The 18,526-nt window shown below is 36.5% G+C and overlaps 1 protein-coding gene across 4 annotated transcripts in view; it reads right to left on the bottom strand.

Annotated features, from left to right (window-relative positions):
* LOC135783478 (uncharacterized) overlaps window positions 1-18,526 on the bottom strand; it is a 111,938-nt gene that overhangs the window by 59,179 nt on the left and 34,233 nt on the right. For all 4 annotated transcript variants that reach the window (XM_065294214.2, XM_073811871.1, XM_073811872.1 and 1 more), the window contains exons 7-9: window positions 15,747-15,936; window positions 10,861-12,559; window positions 7,414-7,472 (exon numbers count right to left, since the gene is read on the bottom strand). In XM_065294214.2, the coding sequence (XP_065150286.1) occupies window positions 7,414-7,472; window positions 10,861-12,559; window positions 15,747-15,936 (1,948 nt within the window). The remainder of the gene's footprint in view (window positions 1-7,413; window positions 7,473-10,860; window positions 12,560-15,746; window positions 15,937-18,526) is intronic.

Below are 18,526 nucleotides of genomic sequence, written 5' to 3'. Positions count from 1 at the left end.
TTCTGATTGATCTGATTGTTGCTATGCACCTAAATGAACACATTGTCCAACTTCGCCTTGGCAAAACTGCAGAATCTTGTCTTGATTGTAAAGATGGTTATTTTGTGTTGCAGTACAGGGCTATGAAGTCATTTGGCCAAAAGCCCATTTCCATCATTCCCTCCAGGCTCGAGGCCAAAGGAAACCGTTAGGATTTAAGCAGCGGCTCTCAGACGGTCACCAAATTCAGCCGCCCCTTCGACTCGCATGCTTCTCGGAGTCAAAGACCATGCAGACTCCATTTACAGTCAAAACATTGTATGCGTGCCTTCCCAGAGGCATTGCTCTGATCCGAAAGCCATCTAGTATTTAACTGTACTCATTAAAAATGGACGGCTTACAAAACCATATTAAATTATACATATTGAATCACACATACTCGTGATGAAATTAACACAAATAATGCACTAAAAACATATATACATAGACGATTTGTGGCTTTATTAAGTGCAAAACTGATCCAGAGTCAGTTTTACATGTCTATTTACAACCCTAGGATTTGCCTTTATAAAATGAAATGGTCTATTATTATCTTATTTGAAAGGGTCATGAATAATAATGTTGAGCTCTGCTCTGATTGGCTGTTTCTTAGAGCAGCTCATTTTAGTTGTTCTCTGTGTGTGCAAAGAAGAAGATACAGATTTTGAGAAATAATAAATAATTCAGAGATTGTTGTTTTTTCAGTAAAGACCTCCAAAACGTATCTGTAACGTCAACAGTAGAACTTCAGCCTAAACGTTAGCATTAACTAGCATATAGCGCTAACTTAGCCGTCACAACTTAGTTTTTAGCATTATTACAACATTGTACTTAATTTAATGTGTAATTTATTATTGTGGCGTACAGTCAGTGTTATGGTGAGATTGGCATGTTTCCCAGCTGTCTTTTTTGCATTTAGTTTACATAAGAAGGAGGAAACAAAGTGTTTAAGGGCTCATGATATGTCATTATCACCATGTACAGCACTCTTATTATTCCTCTATGCCTAAGTAAATACAGTTTTACATTCTACGGCACCTTTAAGAACAAAACAGTGACGCAGGACGTTATTTATCTAGTACTGATAGGATCGGATTAAGCGGTCTCCGCATCACAAATAGTCTGAAGGAGGGGCTTAATGAAAGGTCCTGATGATGTCACTCATACAGGAAAGTCATTTCAGAGGCGGAGCAAGATATTCGATTTTCAGTCCTTCCAGAAAAACTTTTTTTTGTGATTGTTGCGGGCAAAGAATCCTTATCTTGCGGCACGCTTTCTTAAAAAATGCAAAGGAATATGCGGGATGTCTATGCAATTTAATCAGGGGCGTCATGCACCAATGCTTTTCAACTTTTTTCAACTTTCTGTGAAGATATTTGTGATTTTTGCTATAAAAATGCAAGGATTATGAAATCATGCAAACCCTGCAAATTTGGGGAAAAGAAATCTGCAATTTATGCTGCAAAAGTGCAGCGTATTTGAAAAAATTTGTTCAAGCATAAATATGCAGATTTTGGCTGATAAAATAAAGCAATAAGCCCCAAGAAGCAGTGGGTTAACAGTGCATTTTATAACAGCTAAGGGGCGTTGTTAGGCACGACGCGAAGCTGTTATAAAATGCACTGTAACCCCACTGCTTTGCGGGGGTTATTGCTTTTATAAAACGGTTACTTCTTATGCATAACGCTAGTGGGATTTTATAAAATAAAACACAAATAAGCTGTAATTATATTAGTACAAATATTACTCTTCTGACAAACAAAGTAGTTCCTCAGAATCAAGTGTGACTGAAACAGAGCGCAGTTCCCAACCAACACAGACGAAAACAACAAAACAACACTGACAACACTGTAAAACTTTCTTGACTAGTGAGGAGTTAAATTATAATAAATTATATTTAAAAAATGAATTATTTTAGCATTCATAACAAAAAAGGATTTACAGTGTACGTATACTAAAGAAAGCTTATACAGCCAATTTTACTTAAAATAATAAACTAATTTAACAATGCTGAGTCAAATGTACTAACTCAAATGACTCATCGATTATAGCCAACTAGTATTTACCACAGGCATTCGAATTTAAAAGAGGAAATTGAGTCAAAACACTCGGATACCGAAAAAACTTGGTAATATACAGTTCTTCATACGCTCATTCGCTATACAGATCCAGTTAAAAAGCTTTTGCATTTGGTTTGGAAAGAGATGACATCTGAGCAAACGACTGTAGATCAATGACGTTGCGAATTCTGAGTGCATGATAAAACGGGCAGAGAAGCGCTCCAGGGTATCTGTCAGTTAAACCACATTAAACATCTCAAAACAAACCACACCTTGTGCACATACACGCGTGCACACACTCTTTCAGACGGCCTGACATGATGTGTGCATATATCATTCAGTTGTCTCCACCCAACAAAACAATATGAATCATCCTTAAATTCAAAGAGACAATGACAGCGGATGATCTGAAAGAACAGCTGACTGTCCATTACGTTGTGCAGGAAAAGATTTTCGCATTTAAAGTTTTCGGAAAGGTCAACATTTAATCAGCTCACAAAATATTTCAATTGCTACAAAGATGTGATTTATTGGACACTTTTCTGAATTTAATGACGAGAATAAGATCTTACACGTCTCCTCTCTAGATGTCCCAAACTGTGCTAAACCAAAAGTTAAAGAACTCGATCTCATGAACAGTCCATAAATGTTTGTTTTGTAATATAACAAGCCTTTTGAGCATTATAAAAGTACTGAATAAAAGTAATCCCAGACAGTTTCTAACATGCAAGGTCATCCTTCACTGACACATCAACATTTCATTCTCACCTTGATCAATACTACATCCACATTTCTCTCTCCTTTGGCACACAAACTGTACCGCCGCTTGTGCCGCTCGTACATCTTTCCAACACATGCACAAAGAAAGCGCCACACTGAACGTAGCTTAGTTCCCACATGAGGTCCTGACAGACACAATCTCTACGGCTGAAGCGTTTGGAAAAATGAGACGCTCCTAATCTTTCACATCTGTGTGAAGGTCCGGCCCCTTTCCCTCGCTCTTCCCCACACCCTCCCTCTCTCTCTCTCTCTCTCTCCCTCTCTCTCTCTCTCTCTCACACACATATATGCAAACAGTCTCTTTTCCTCTTTTTGTGTCCGACGGCCAATCACACTCTTTTATCTGCACACGACTTGTTCCTACAATGCAATTCTCATATGTTTCAATACAATTTTACTACTTTGCTTTAAGGAGATGTTGCGATTTTTGCTTTTCCCCCTGTTGAAAAACTTTTAAATAAAAAATATTGGTCACACTTTACAATAAATCTATAAACAATACTTCTACAGCATGACTTGATATTATAATATTTACTATTATATTATTAAAATAAATGTTTAAACTGTCAACATTAGTTAATGCACCATGAACTAACATGAATGATTGTATTGGCATTGATAAATGCTTAAAAAATATATTGTTTGTTCATGTTAGTTCATGCATTTGCTAACGTTATCTAATACAACCGTATTGCAAAGTGTTACCAAAATATTCAATTTCGATGCTGTGTTGTAACTTGTTGTGCCTGTCTCTCCAATCTCAACTGAGTTTCTGAGCTTTATGAAAGATTCGCTCTGATAACAGCCCTGACACACTGCTAAAATGTTTTAGTGTTTAGTGTACCATGTCTATACAAAAACACACAACACGCCCTGAAGGAAACAAAGCCCGAGCAACACCTACTACTGACCCGGTGTTCATGATCTCCAGAGGAGAAACCCGCAGGATTATGAACATTATTTGCAAGAAAAGACCTTCGGTGGTTCACTTAAAAGGGTTAAACCCCAACCCCCAAAACAGTTGTAAAGAAAGTTGTGGATGAACAGCTGGCTCGCGGGTCACGACATGAAACTGTCAACGTCCAGCTACTACAATAAACGTCATCTCATATCTCTGGTAGAACCACAAATGCGTCATATATATTTGATTGGGTTTATGGGTAATATAACCCCAACCCTTCGACATTGATTTTGAAATCACTCTTGACTTGTGCCAACACATATTAGGTCTCATCAGTCTCAAAGCTCGTCTTGAAAGATTTCAAGATGTCACGTGTATGGGTGTGTATGTTGGACGTGTACACATGGCCACGTGGTTTCCAGCTCCTGTACCTCCACTTTCACTTCCAGCTCCAGAAAGTAAACAACTCCACATCGCATCCCTGACTTCACACCTTAATGCTACGGCGTGTAATGTTTCTATGACTCAACAGTGAGTTTTTCCTTGTATAACAGGTGTGCCATTGTGAAACTTGACAATAATGGCATGGAGTCTGAAGAGCTCAAGTATCACAGCTCAAAATGGTGCCTTATTGTATTTCTGTAATTACTGCTACTAAATATTCACATAAACATTTAACTGTTTACCCACTAGCATTTAAAAAAAAAAAACGTTGCCAGCCAGCACAAGCATTTTTCATGATTTTCACAAATGTTTAAGGCGTTCCAGAAAATTTTATTTTATAAATTTATAAACATACAATATATCAAATGAAAGAACAGACCCTCTGCTTTAAATAAAAAAATGGAAAAAGTTTCATCCAAACATTTTTCTCTTTTTAGCATTTCTCAATTTCCTATGAGTAGGTTTCTACAAAAATATCAAATTTTGAGCAAAAAGCTGAGATAATTGCATTTTTGTAAAGGACTTTTGTTAGAGAACAGATTCAGAATGGTTATCAAAACATAAACAGAGTTTTTACTGTTTCTGAATCAGTGGATGCTTAACTCTTTCGCCGCCATTGACAAGATATCTTGTCAATCAAGAGAAAACGCTTCCCTGCCAATGACGAGATTTTCCGTCTTTCTGCAATACCGCTATTATCCACAACTTTTTAAACCCGGAAGTATTGCCCTATATGGCAAGCGGCTGCATGTCCGTGTCTGTTTTAAAGATCGCTCTGAATGGGATCTCTATGAAAAGTCCGTCACAAAAATTTAATTATCTCTGCTTTTTGCTAAAAATGTAGTGTTTTTGCAGAAACCTACCCATATTCAAAAGCTGATTACAAAAGAACCACTGAAGGTAGGATGAAACAGTTTTTTTTGTTTGTTTTAAAAAAAAGGCATTAAACTTTGGTGAAATCATGAAAAACGCTGGCGCTGGCTGGCAACTTTTTAAAAAACGCTGGCGGTGGAAGAGTTAAAGAGATTCCACTTTTTTGAAAATATGCTCATTTTCCAGCTCCCCTAGAGTTAAACATTAGATTTTTACCGTTTTGGAATCCATTCAGCTGATCTCCTGGTCTGGCGCTAGCACTTTTAGCATAGCTTAGCATAATCCATTGAATCTGATTAGACCATTAGCATCGCGCAAAAAGAAATCAAAGTTTCGATATTTTTCCTACACTCTTAGAAAAATGTGTTAAAGGAGCATTTAACTCATAGAAACAGTAATCTTTATTGAAAGTGTGTCATATTTGTAGTCGAAATGTAACACATTTAGAATTTGGTGCCTATTTGACTGAGAAAAGGGGTGTTTGTAGTCTCACCCCCTCAACAAAGATATGGCACTTCCTTCTTTCAATGATGCAAAATTATGATTTTTACATCATTAAGAGAAGGAAGTTCAACACTGAAATCTGTATTTCTCCTGTCTCAGCGCCAACTGAGGAAATGATGCATGACCATTCAAAAACATGACTGGGGTTCTAACTATACAAAGCTTAATGCAAATGGGTGAAGTGTCCCTTTAAAAACAACACATTAGTGTTGATTCTGGGACGACACACTAAATGCGTTGTTCCAGAATTCACCCATCACTGTGTTATTATTGAAACAACACATTTTGTGTTACTTTTAAAACAACTTGTGTTATATTTTAACTCAAAATCAACACAAAATGGCACATAATGTGTTACAATTTCACATTATGGGCCCTATCTTGCACCCAGCCCAATTGACTTTGTCAGTGACGCATGTATCTTTCTTATTTTGCACCGGCGCACAGCGGGTTTTTCCCTACACAGACGCACGTCGGCAAACTAGGGAATGAACTTGCGCTCCCTGGGCGGTTCAGCGCAAAAAAGGAGGCGTGTTCCGGGCAAACCATCCCTGATGTTATTTTGCAGTTTCAAAAAACAATTGCGCCACTGACCAGAAAAAACTAGTCTAAAGTCAGCGGCGCGTTGTTCATTATGCTATTTTAAGGGCGTCTGCTTGACCATAATGTATAGCGTGCACAACGCGCACACACTTTGCTTATCTAATCTACACAGATGCAACAGTTATTTTTGAAAATCATAAATTGTTACAATAAAAAATATTAACACATGAGATAAGGGAAATCATTGTGGTAAGCATTGTGGTGATAGTTTTTATTTATTTTGTGTGGCTGCGTTAAAAAATTATCATGCAATTAACAATGAAAATATTTTCATAAGTTTGTTGTGTGGCTGTATTACGTTTATTTTATGTAAATAATAATTAAAATGTTTTCATAAGAAACCTTAATGTATGTGAACTTGATTTGTAAGTGTACTTTGGGGTTTGACTGCTTGCGTTTCTTAAAATACAATTTTTGTTAATAAGTCTTGAGATTTTAAAATTATTTATTTACATTTCATGATTTAATTGAAATTGATTTATTTTTCATCAACTCTGATATGGGGGAACATCAAAATTCAGAAAAGTTAACAGGACATTGGGATGTGTCAAATATCGCTGTGCTTTTAACGTTTTAAGCATCTGCAAACAATGATTTCTTGCTACATAAATTTTTCTTTGTTACACATTTGCATATGTAAATCTATAATAAATAATGAGAGCAATTTTTTTAATGTATTTAAAAAGCATAAAACCACTTAATTTCTCTATCAACGCTCCCAAACTTTTGTTTTGACTTCTTTTTAGGGGTTCAGTCCTTAGTTAGATGGATGAGACTGAACAAATACTATTTAATACACACAGAAAATACAGTTATGTACAGTACACATATACTTTAAAGGAACAGTATGTAGGATTGTGGTCAAAACTGGTATTGCAATCACACAGCTGGTGGCCAATACACAACATGTCAACATAAACATCAGTTGAGGGCTGCAACTCCACTTTTTAAATGACAATATCCTGGCCGGACCACTGTTGTCAGTGATATAAGTATTTGAAATGAAAATGATTTCTTAATGTCTAGTGACATATCAGGGCCATTTTATGATTCATTGATATACATTTCTTACATACTGTTCCTTTAACTATATTTTTAAAATACAAAATTTACCAACACGGGTCAGAATTTAGTAATTTGTAAGTCATGTCACAACATACACCCACAATGTATTTCATCACTGAAATGTTAAAATATTTAATTTATTAACATGTTAATATTTGTACTAACCATTGGTGCGTTTTTGTCTGTGTCAACATCGCCCCATGTGGTCTTCTGAGGGTCCACCTCTGTAACATTTAATATAGTCAGTCAATAATAACCAGCAAAACAGAAGTCAAAAGTCATGTGTGTAAATACAGAAAAGTTTTCAGTGTATTTCAGTAAATGCATTAATTGAATTGGTAAATGAATAGAAAAACATTTCCTGCAAAACCATCAAGCAAGCAGGCATCAGTTATTTCTAGAAACAGTATATCTGGCTATTTCAGTTCAGTTACGTAAGTGGGCAAAGATAACCGTATGTTTCAACAATCTGGGTGTATCGATGTTCTTTTTTGGTCACTGTGAGAACAGAAAGAAAAGTGCAGGAAATGGACGGTGACCTCGTCTCGTTACATCACTTCCCTCGTTGACCCATGACATCATCTGTTGCTAAGCTACCATCTGTTGTCTACACAGTCATAAAGCAATAACTCTGCTCTCTGAGCCATGTGCATGATGGAGATAAACAAGCGATTTCCAATTATTCTGTCGCATGTGAAAGGTATCATTACTGAATTTTGGTTGATCATAGAAGGTGGGGTGCTTGGAAAAGACACCTAATAATGCACTTCGTCATATTCGATCAGTGTGTAAATTCAATGTTGACCAAGACAATGAGTTTTAGCCTCGCAGAGAGCCCGAACCTTTTTAAAAGCACAATTTTTTATGATTGCAATACTGTATTCCGGTAATGCTGGTAAAATATTAAATTTTACTTTATAATTCTGACCCTAGACCACAAAACTAGTCATAAGGGGCAGTTTTTTTGAAATTGAGATTTTTACATGATCTGAACGCTGAATAGATAAGCTTTCAATTGTTGTATGGTTTGTTAATATAATAGTATTATAAGATAATAATATTAGGCCAGAAATCTGGAATCTAAGGGTAAAAAAATTAAAATAGTGAGAAAATAGACTTTACAGTTGTCCAAATGAGCTCTTTCGCCACCAGTGTTTTAAAAAAAAGTTGCCAGCCAGTGCCGCAGCACTTTTCATGATTTTCACAAAAATGTAATGCCTTCCATAAAATGTTATTCTTTAAATACATAAACATACAATATATCAAATATATAAGCTACCATCTGTTGTCTACACAGTCATAAAGTCACAGAACAAACCCGATGCTTTCAAAAAAAAAGTTTCAGTCTACCTTCATTAGTTCTCTTTTTATCACCTCTCAAATATGGGTAGGTTTCTTCAAAAACATCAAATTTTGAAATAATTAAATTTTTAGAAAAAACTTTTGATAGAGAACAGATGCAGATCGATCCTCAAAACACACACGGACATGCAGCTGTTTGCCCTAGGGTGACACTTCCAGATTTTATAAGCTGCATACGAGCATCACCTGGTGGATAATAGCGGTATTGCGAAAAGCCGGAAATACTTGTCATTGGCAGGGAAGCGTTTAACTCGTCAATGGCGACAAAAGAGTTAACAACACAAATTACTAATGATAAATACATTTTGATATATTCATGATAGGAATTTACAAAATAACTTTACTTAATATTCTTATAATTTTTGACATAAAAAATCAATAATTTTGATCCATACAAAGTATTGTTGGCTATTGCTCCAAATATACCGTTCAAATGTTTATTTTATTTTAATATAATTTTAAATTTTTATGATAAAAGCAATAGTTACTATAGTTAAACCATTGTTACTGTTATCAATACTTCAAAAAAATGGTAGGATTTTTAATATTTAATATTCTTAATATTCTTATAATTTTAGACATAAAAAAATCAATAATTTTGATCTATACAAAGTATTGTTGGCTATTGCTACAAATATACCGTGCGGATTATGACTGGTTTTGCAGTCCAGGGTCACAATTATTTTATTTTATTTTATTTTATTATTTTATTTTATGATAAAAGCAATGGATACTATAGTTAAACCATTGTTACTGTAATCAATAAATAATTTTTTTTTAGGATTTTTAATATTTAACATTCTTAATATTCTTATAATTTTTGACATAAAAAAATCAATAATTTTGATCCATACAAAGTATTGTTGGCTATTGCTACAAATATACCGTTCAAATTTTTATTTTATTTTATTATAATTTTTTTATGATAAAAGCAATAGTTACTATAGTTAAACCATTGTTACTGTTATCAATACTTCAAAAAAATTGTAGGATTTTTAATATTTAATATTCTTATAATTTTAGACATAAAAAATCAATAATTTTGATCTATACAAAGTATTGTTGGCTATTGCTACAAATATACCGTGCGGATTATGACTGGTTTTGCAGTCTAGGGTCACAATTATTTTATTTTATTTTATTTTTTATTTTATTTTATGATAAAAGCAATGGATACTATAGTTAAACCATTGTTACTGTAATCAATAAATAATTTTTTTTAGGATTTTTAATACTTAACATTCTTAATATTCTTATAATTTTTGACATAAAAAATCAATAATTTTGATCCATACAAAGTATTGTTGGCTATTGCTACAAATATACCGTTCAAATTTTTATTTTATTTTATTATAATTTTTTTATGATAAAAGCAATAGTTACTATAGTTAAACCATTGTTACTGTTATCAATACTTCAAAAAAATGGTAGGATTTTTAATATTTAATATTCTTAATATTCTTATAATTTTAGACATAAAAAAATCAATAATTTTGATCTATACAAAGTATTGTTGGCTATTGCTACAAATATACCGTGCGGATTATGACTGGTTTTGCAGTCCAGGGTCACAATTATTTTATTTTATTTTATTTTTTTTATTTTATTTTATGATAAAAGCTATGGATACTATAGTTAAACCATTGTTACTGTAATCAATAAATAATTTTTTTTTAGGATTTTTAATATTTAACATTCTTAATATTCTTATAATTTTTGACATAAAAAATCAATAATTTTGATCCATACAAAGTATTGTTGGCTATTGCTCCAAATATACCGTTCAAATTTTTATTTTATTTTATTTTAATTTTTTTATGATAAAAGCAATAGTTACTATAGTTAAACCATTGTTACTGTTATCAATACTTCAAAAAAATGGTAGGATTTTTAATATTTAATATTCTTATAATTTTAGACATAAAAAAATCAATAATTTTGATCTATACCAAAGTATTGTTGGCTATTGCTACAAATATACCGTGCGGATTATGACTGGTTTTGCAGTCCAGGGTCACAATTATTTTATTTCATTTTATTTCACTTTTTAATTGTATGATAAAAGCAATGCTTACTATAGTTAAACCATTTTTACTGAAATCAATACATCAAAAAACATGGTAGGGTTTTTGCAAACAAAACATGTATAATGTACATCATATATCGCCTGTCAATTACCCACATTAATGGTACAAAATGCATCATTGTACACTTTGTCCGCAAGCAATCTATAATCATTGTTGAACTCACCTTTCAGATGGTCTTCCTCACCTCCTGGTTGGGCATCCTGATGTACTTCAGCGCCTGAGTGTTGAGTAATAGGATCTACACATCCGTGGACATCTTCAGGATACACTCCTGAAACTCCTTTCTCATTAAAAGAATCTAGGATGTGTAAGGCATCACCAACAAGGTCATTATGGATGACTGAACCCAGCAGATCTTCCTCTGAGATTCCTGCTTTCTTTGATATAACCAGTGTGTCTGAGAGAGCAGGCAGGAGGCCTTCATCTCCAGATCGATCTGTAGGAACAAACAAAGCTTCTGATGTCTCCTGCATGACCTCATTGTTCAAGGTCACATCCTTCCTCTGATCCTGAAGACTGGGAGAGTCTGGAAGCGTCACAATCTCCATATCTACAGTCACTACTGACTGAAGAACTTCCTTCGATGTTGCCTTCAACCTTTCTCCGAGGTTCTCCATGCTATCCATTTGTTGCTCACAGCTAGAGTTTACTAGAACCTCATCTAGATCCTCAGGTACTAAGGTGTCATCGCTGGTTGGCGTCTCAATGCATCTCTCTGAATCCTTATCTTCTTCTACTGGTGGGTAAACATTGTTTGTATTTTCAACAGGTGACAGTTCTTGGTCTATTTTAGATTCCTCAAAATGATTAGTTGTCCATGAGGTTGCATCATTGTCGGTGCCATCCTCCATTTTGCTACCATCTAAATTTACATTAGCATAACCTTCAAATAGTTTGTTTTCTTGAAATAAGACTTCTTCATGATCAACAGTTTCTGAAAAATCTTCTTCCACATTACAGAAGATATCACAAACACCTTCCTTCTCTCCTTCATCAGATCCCTCCGGCTCATGGGTTCCTGGTTGGCAAATGGCTTCATGGCAAGCGTGAATTTCACTCTCAGCCGAAATTTGTTTCACGCAGTCATTTTCAAGTGGTTTAATATCCTCAATAAACGGATCTTCCAACTCTGGGTGTAAATCTTTGTTTTCTTCTTTCACCTTCTCTGGTTCTAATGCATCTACAAACCCATCATCTTCCTCTCCCTCATCATCGCTCTCAACACCCTGAGAACTAGATTCCACATCTGAGCTTTCCGGCGTGTCTAAAGACTGCGTGATTCCCATTTCTCCTGCCTCTACTGTATAACAAAGCTTCTCCGGTGGTTTCTTCTCTACCGAATTTTGTCCCTCTTCCCGGTTTCCCCCCTCAGGCCCCTCAGCACAACCCGATGTTTCACAGATGATGTCGTCAGCTTTATCAGTTTCCTCTGGCTGTTGTCCACAGGAAAGGGCAGCGCAGTCTATGCTTTCACCTTCAGATCCGCTCTGTAAAGCATCACTACTATCTCTCAAGCTCCCGGCAACATCTAAGTTCTCCTCTTGCTCTTTGTAATCACTCTCGCTGTTTTCACAAGCACACGCCCGCTGATCTTCACTGTTGCCATTGCGTAGGGGAGACGCTGGAGGTTCACAGCTGAGCGAGGGATCTCTGTCACCCTCCCTGTTGTGTAACGGATCCAGCGAGTCATTACGCTCTGTGTCTTTGTTTTCTTTTATACTGAAAGGAGTGAACACCAGCTCACTTTTATCGAGGGAGTTGCGCTGTGTCACTTCAAAACGACCATCTCTGCTTTCTCGGTTGGCAACGCATTCTTGGGAAGCATGAGGAGACTCGGAGCTCTGCTGAAACACAACTCCTCCCTGGCCATAAACACAGAACAAGTTTAAATTTATGCATTTGGGAGACACTTTTTTCCAAAGTGAATTATAATGTACACATTTTATCAGCATGTGTGTTCCTGGGACTGAACCAAAAACATTTTGCACTTTAAAAGCAATGATCTACCACTGAGCTACGGGAACAGTTTTCACTTTTTGGGTCATTAATTAAAAAAAACGCTACACTGTAAAAAAAATGCAGCATGAAGTTAAAACATCTTGGTTTTGCAAGTCAATTCAACCAACTATTTTAAGTTTTTATTTATGATAAGTTGACATAAGTTGAAATTGTTTAACTTAATTTGATTAGTTAAAGTAACATAAAATATATGTTGATTTGACAAGAATTATGCATTTTTTACAGTGTACAATGTTTCAGCATTTTAAAGGTGCAATGTGTAATTTTTAGAAGGATCTCTTGACAGAAATGCAAAATAATATACAAAACTATATTATCAGGGGTATATAAAGAGCTTTTATAATGAACTGTTATGTGTTTATTACCTTAGAATAAGACGTTTTTATCTACATAAACCGAGGGTCCCCTTACATGGAAGTCACCATTTTGTGCCGCCATGTTTTTACAGAAGCCCTTAATGGACAAACTTTTTTACTAAGTTGTCTCTGGCGATGACATGTTTGTCCGGTGGCGGCTACCGTAGCTTCTCTATGTGTTTCTAAAGCAAGAGGTTAGCATTGGACTGAGCCGTTGGTTGCAATTCGCAACCTCACCACTAGATGCCGCTAAAATTTACACACTGCACCTTTAAGAGTGATTTAAGGATTTTGTCTATGATTTTTGCTATGTCTTTTATTTTGTAGTCTTGGTTAAGTTTTGTAGTTCTATGTTACAGGCTGTGCCGAAATAGCCCCTTATACCCTTAGGGGGTGTGCGCACCAAAGTTTTTACGCCCACAGCTGGCGTAAAATTGTTTCCAATAGAAGCTCAGCGTTTTTCAAAAAAGCTTTTTTTCGAGCTAAAAGCCGGCGCTCGGCGGTTTGTCCGCGCTGAGCGCTAACAGTTGAAAAATATTCAACTTTGGGTGAAATTCTCATCTTGTCAATGTCAGTTATCACAAGGCCATCCAATCACAGTGGAGGAGGGGCGGGACAAATATCACAAAAACCAACTGGGACATCGTACAACGACTGATAAACAAAGCAGAAGTATTACATCAACCAAAGCGCTCAGCTGAAGAAAGCTGGCGCTCAGCTAAAAAAAGGCTGGCAGTCGGCATCCTCCAGGCGTTTCAGACGCGTCTAAATGCTTTGGTGTGCACACCCCCTTAAATACTGCAATTTTTAAAGGGACACTCATTTTCCAGCTCCCCTAAAGTTTAACATTTCAATCTTACTGTTTTGTAATCCATTCAGCTGATCTCCGGTTCTGGTGCTAGCACTTTTAGCATAGCTTAGCACAATCAATTGAATTGTATTAGACCATTAGCATTGCGTTAAAAAATGACCAAAGAGTTTCAATATTTTTCCTACAAAAAACGTGACTCTTCTCTAGTTACATAATGTACTAAGACCAATGTAATAATGAAGGACTTTGCTGATGTAACATGGTAGTGATATTACGCACTGCCCGAAAATAGTCCCCTGCTATTGAAAGTAACCAAGTGGACTATTTTCAGGCACTGCGTAAAATCACTACGCCTGCTGCAGCCATGTTAAGGCAGAAAAATCCTTGATTATTACGTCAGTTTGAGAGTATAGTTCCTAGCACATCTGCCTAGAAAATCGCAACTTTTAGATGTCGGCCTTACTAATGTAACTACAGAAGAGTCAAGTTTTATTAAATATCGTTACATTTCGATAAATTTCTTAATAAGCAAAAAGTTAGCAAGTTTTTTTGCACGCTTGAGGTGGTTTTTGACATATGCGAAAAAGAGTACATGCGAATAATAGGAGAAAGAAATGCATTTGCCGAATAAAATCTGACGTGATCATTAAACCCACATGACTGTATCAGTTGACGTTGGCTGCGTCCGAAAACTTTGGCAGATGACTTGTTGCCTCACTGCCACATGAGGCAATGACTTCAGAAGCATGAAGGCAGCTCAGAGAAACGCTTTTGGACACACTTCATAGGCACCACGTTTGAAATATAAACAGAGAACGCCTTTGTGATAACTAATCACATATTTGAAAACTACAATACAAATTTTTCGCTAGAAATGCAATTAAAAGGTGTATAAAGTGAGAATATACATATTTACACTAAATTTGTGCTCCAGGCACGTTCTTGGCCGCCATTTTATTTTTCGAACTCGACCAGGCTCGACCAATCACATTCCCCATGCATAGTATTGTGGGACAGGACGATTGAGGTATCTCAGGAGTCAGGAAGTAAACCTAACATTGGATTTGGAGTTTTCGGACGCAGTTGTCTTTCCCATAAATAAAAATGAAATACACGGGGCTTGACGTCATCACAATGCCCTTGCTGCTAGTGCCTGCGTCAAAAATTCTGTTTTTTTTTCTGTGCACAGCATTCAGTATGGCAATTACAAGCTGCAATGCTAGTAAATTTATAACTTGCCCAATCGTAACTTTATGCAGTCACATCTCAAATTTTCTAAGCATGCCTTGTTTTATTTACTGTTGGTTACTAGGTTATCAATACCATTGTCATTCTCCCGAACAACTTGATGGAAACGCACCTAATTTGCGGGGGTTTTTTTGTGCACATTTTCAGAAAATCCCTTCACGTTTGGATGGAAACCCCACTAGTGTATTTGTAGTATTTTGAGTTTCCCCGCCCTAACACCTCTCTCCATGTGTTTCTTGTTTAGCTTGATTAGTCTGAATGTCTTGTCATGTTTCCACTCCTTGTCACTGTTTTCATGTCACGGGTTATTTTGGATTTTAGTAAACACTTCATTATCTGGAAATAGATTGTGGCTCTTTTTCATCTTCGACGTTCATTAAAAGTGAAAAGATCTTTATTTTTGTCTGGCCTAAAACTTTGGTATACATACAGTACTGTAACTTCTTAACGTGGTAAATATTTTTTTATTAAGTATTAAAATCATTCAGTTATTGCAAACCATTGCAACATGCACATTTGCAATATTTCCAATATCTTCTTATATCTCGCATCCCAAATGCAGAAAAAGAAAAAAGAGACTAGCAAAGAGTTAAAGTTCAGATTGACTGGACACACCTTGCCCATGCGATGGCAGATGATGTGTCTGCGCAGTTGTAGGATGTCAGCCTGCAGGCTGGGTGGAGCGCCGCCTGGCTCACTGCTTACAGTTAGGGTGTAGGTGTTCAGAGAGGGGTGGTGCTGTATCGCACATGTGCCGGAGGAGATCTGTTTGAGCGTCTCAACACCCATGTCTGAGTAATCCTCCCTACATCAAAACATTTCCTCAAATTAACAACAATGTGCCCAAACCGTTCCATGTCATCTTTAAACCGAACAACATTCTGATATGATTAAGTCAAGAGACAGCTGAGAATGATGCCAAAAAAAAAAGTTCAATTCGACTGCCAGAGTTTTAATAAGATGTGATGGAGAATATCCGTGCCTAAAGTGTTGACTAATTTTGGGTGGAGTGATTTTTACAATGAGGTCACATGAAAGGAACCTGTTCTGTGCAAATCGGACTTTTACAAACAAAAATCAATTAACCAGAATTGGCTTTTATTAAAGGATTATTCCACTTACATAAAAATCTGATAATTTACTCACCCCCATGTCATCCAAGATGTTTATGTCTTTCTTTGTTTTAGTCGAGAAGAAATGAAGTTTTTGAGGGAAAACATTCCAGGATTTTTCTCCATATAGTGGACAGCAACAGTTTACAGTTTTAATGCAGCTTCAAAGGGCTCGAAATGATTCCAACTGAGGCATAAGGGTTTTATCTAGCGAAATGATTGTCAAAAATACACAATAAGTACTTTTATACCACAACTTCTCGTCTTGCACTAGCCATGTGATGCACCAGCGTGACCTTACGTATTACGTAATCACATCGAAAGGTCACGCATGACCTATGCGTAGGGATGCACATTGCGTTTCCCATTTAAAACATTGGTCTGAATGAAATCGATTCTGAATCGCAAGGCTCCAATTCTGGGTTTCATGCACAGCTTGTGCGTGTTATATGGCTCTTCGATCAGTAGGAAGTCCTTATCAATCTAAAATCAGTTTGAATCGTTTATAATGTGCATTTAAAAGAGTAACACTCGTCAAACACAATCATTAAAAATATTCTTTATTATCATGAAAATATCTGAAACGATTTGAAGAACAGCGATATAAATATGCTTATAGACATTTCCTGGAAAAGTGTTTTGTAATGTAACTTCTTCTGCGCCACAAATGGAGTTTCTGCACAAGAGCGCCCTCTGGCTTTTGGATGTGGTGGCATTTCACCATAATTCATTAAAGGGATAGTTCACCGAAAATGAAAATAATGTCATTAATGACTCACCCTCATGTTGTTCCAAACTCAGAAGACCTCCATTCATCTTCGGTACACAGTTTAAGGGCGTTTCCACATTCCACACCGGGTTCGATTGAAATCAGAGTTCGGTACATTTGGATGATGTGAACGCTGTCTTCCGAACTCGGGTGCGCACCCGCGAAACGTACTCGAGTCCGCTTAAAAAGGGTGGTCTGGGGTTCGTTTCATGTGAACTCCAGATCGGTTCGCTGCCAATGTGAGTGCAACCGTTCCAAATCGCGGAAGTGAACCGCTGTTAATTACGTATTATATTGAATGTCCCGCCAAAACAGACGTGTGTGTTTGTGTGCGTATACTGCCCTTGACAACAAAATGCATAGAATGCTTGCTTGACTTTTGTACTTATTTTTTTAAACCTTTGGTTTTGTTTTCAAAGAAATAATACAGAAACGCACTTTCGTCTGTCTGCCGCAAACACACTAAAGTCGTTTCGATGACAACGCGGTCTGTTCGCCGACGTAAATTTTTATCTCTCTGCTTTCAGTTAGTCAATCACACTTGTCGTCTTCTCGTTTACAGCAACATGAGAACGCGCCGGCTGCAGCTTGATGATGCAAGCGTACCGCGGTTCGGATGCAAAAATAATATGTGAACACAGTCCATGGGGGGCATGGGGAGGGGGGGAGCAATCGAACTCGGGTTCGGACCAGGCAATCGCACCAAATGTGAAACCGTCCTTAGATGTTTTGTATTTAGTCAAATAGCTTGTTGACCCTTCATTGAAAATCTACGTACGGTATATTGTCCATGTCCAGAAAGGTAATAAAAACATCACCAAAGTAGTCCATGTGACATCAGTGGGTCAGTCAGAATGTGTTGAAGCATCGAAAATACATTTTGGGCCAAAAATAACAAAAATTTCAACTTTATTCAGCATTGTCTTCTCTTCCGTTATGACTGCAGTGACGCGGCTGATGTGTTATCTGGTGCATCCCAGCTGTTATTTTTTTGTGCGCCCGGGCTTCGTTTACAGTCTTAGGGAGATACAGTCTTCACAAAAAAACATGTCTGAAGATAACACGTCATCCGCGTCACTGCAGTCACGTGACTTTTGGAAGACAATACTAAACAAAGTAATTTTTGGCCCAAAATGTATTTTGGATGCTTCAACACATTCTTACTGACCCACTGATGTCACATGGACTACTTTGATGATGTTTTTATTACCTTTCTGGACATGGACATTATACCGTACATAGATTTTCAATGAAGCATCAACAAGCTCTCGGACTAAATATAAAACATCTTAAACTGTGTTCTGAAGATAAACGAAGGTCTTACGAGTTTGGAACGACATGAGGGTGAGTCACTAATGACATTATTTTAGATTTTTGGGTGAACTATCCATTTTAAAATCATTCATTGAGAAAACGCGCATTTGCACAATTAATCGTCCCAGCCCTATGTAAAACTACCGCTCCAGTGTTTATGAGTGTGGAGAAAGAGGACCATTCCGCCGTTTTTGTATGTG

This window comes from Paramisgurnus dabryanus, chromosome 2 (assembly GCF_030506205.2).
Source record: "Paramisgurnus dabryanus chromosome 2, PD_genome_1.1, whole genome shotgun sequence".
NCBI lineage: Eukaryota > Metazoa > Chordata > Actinopteri > Cypriniformes > Cobitidae > Paramisgurnus > Paramisgurnus dabryanus.
The sequence above is the reverse complement of the archived record's forward strand: the minus strand, read 5'-3'. Positions and strand labels throughout refer to the sequence as shown.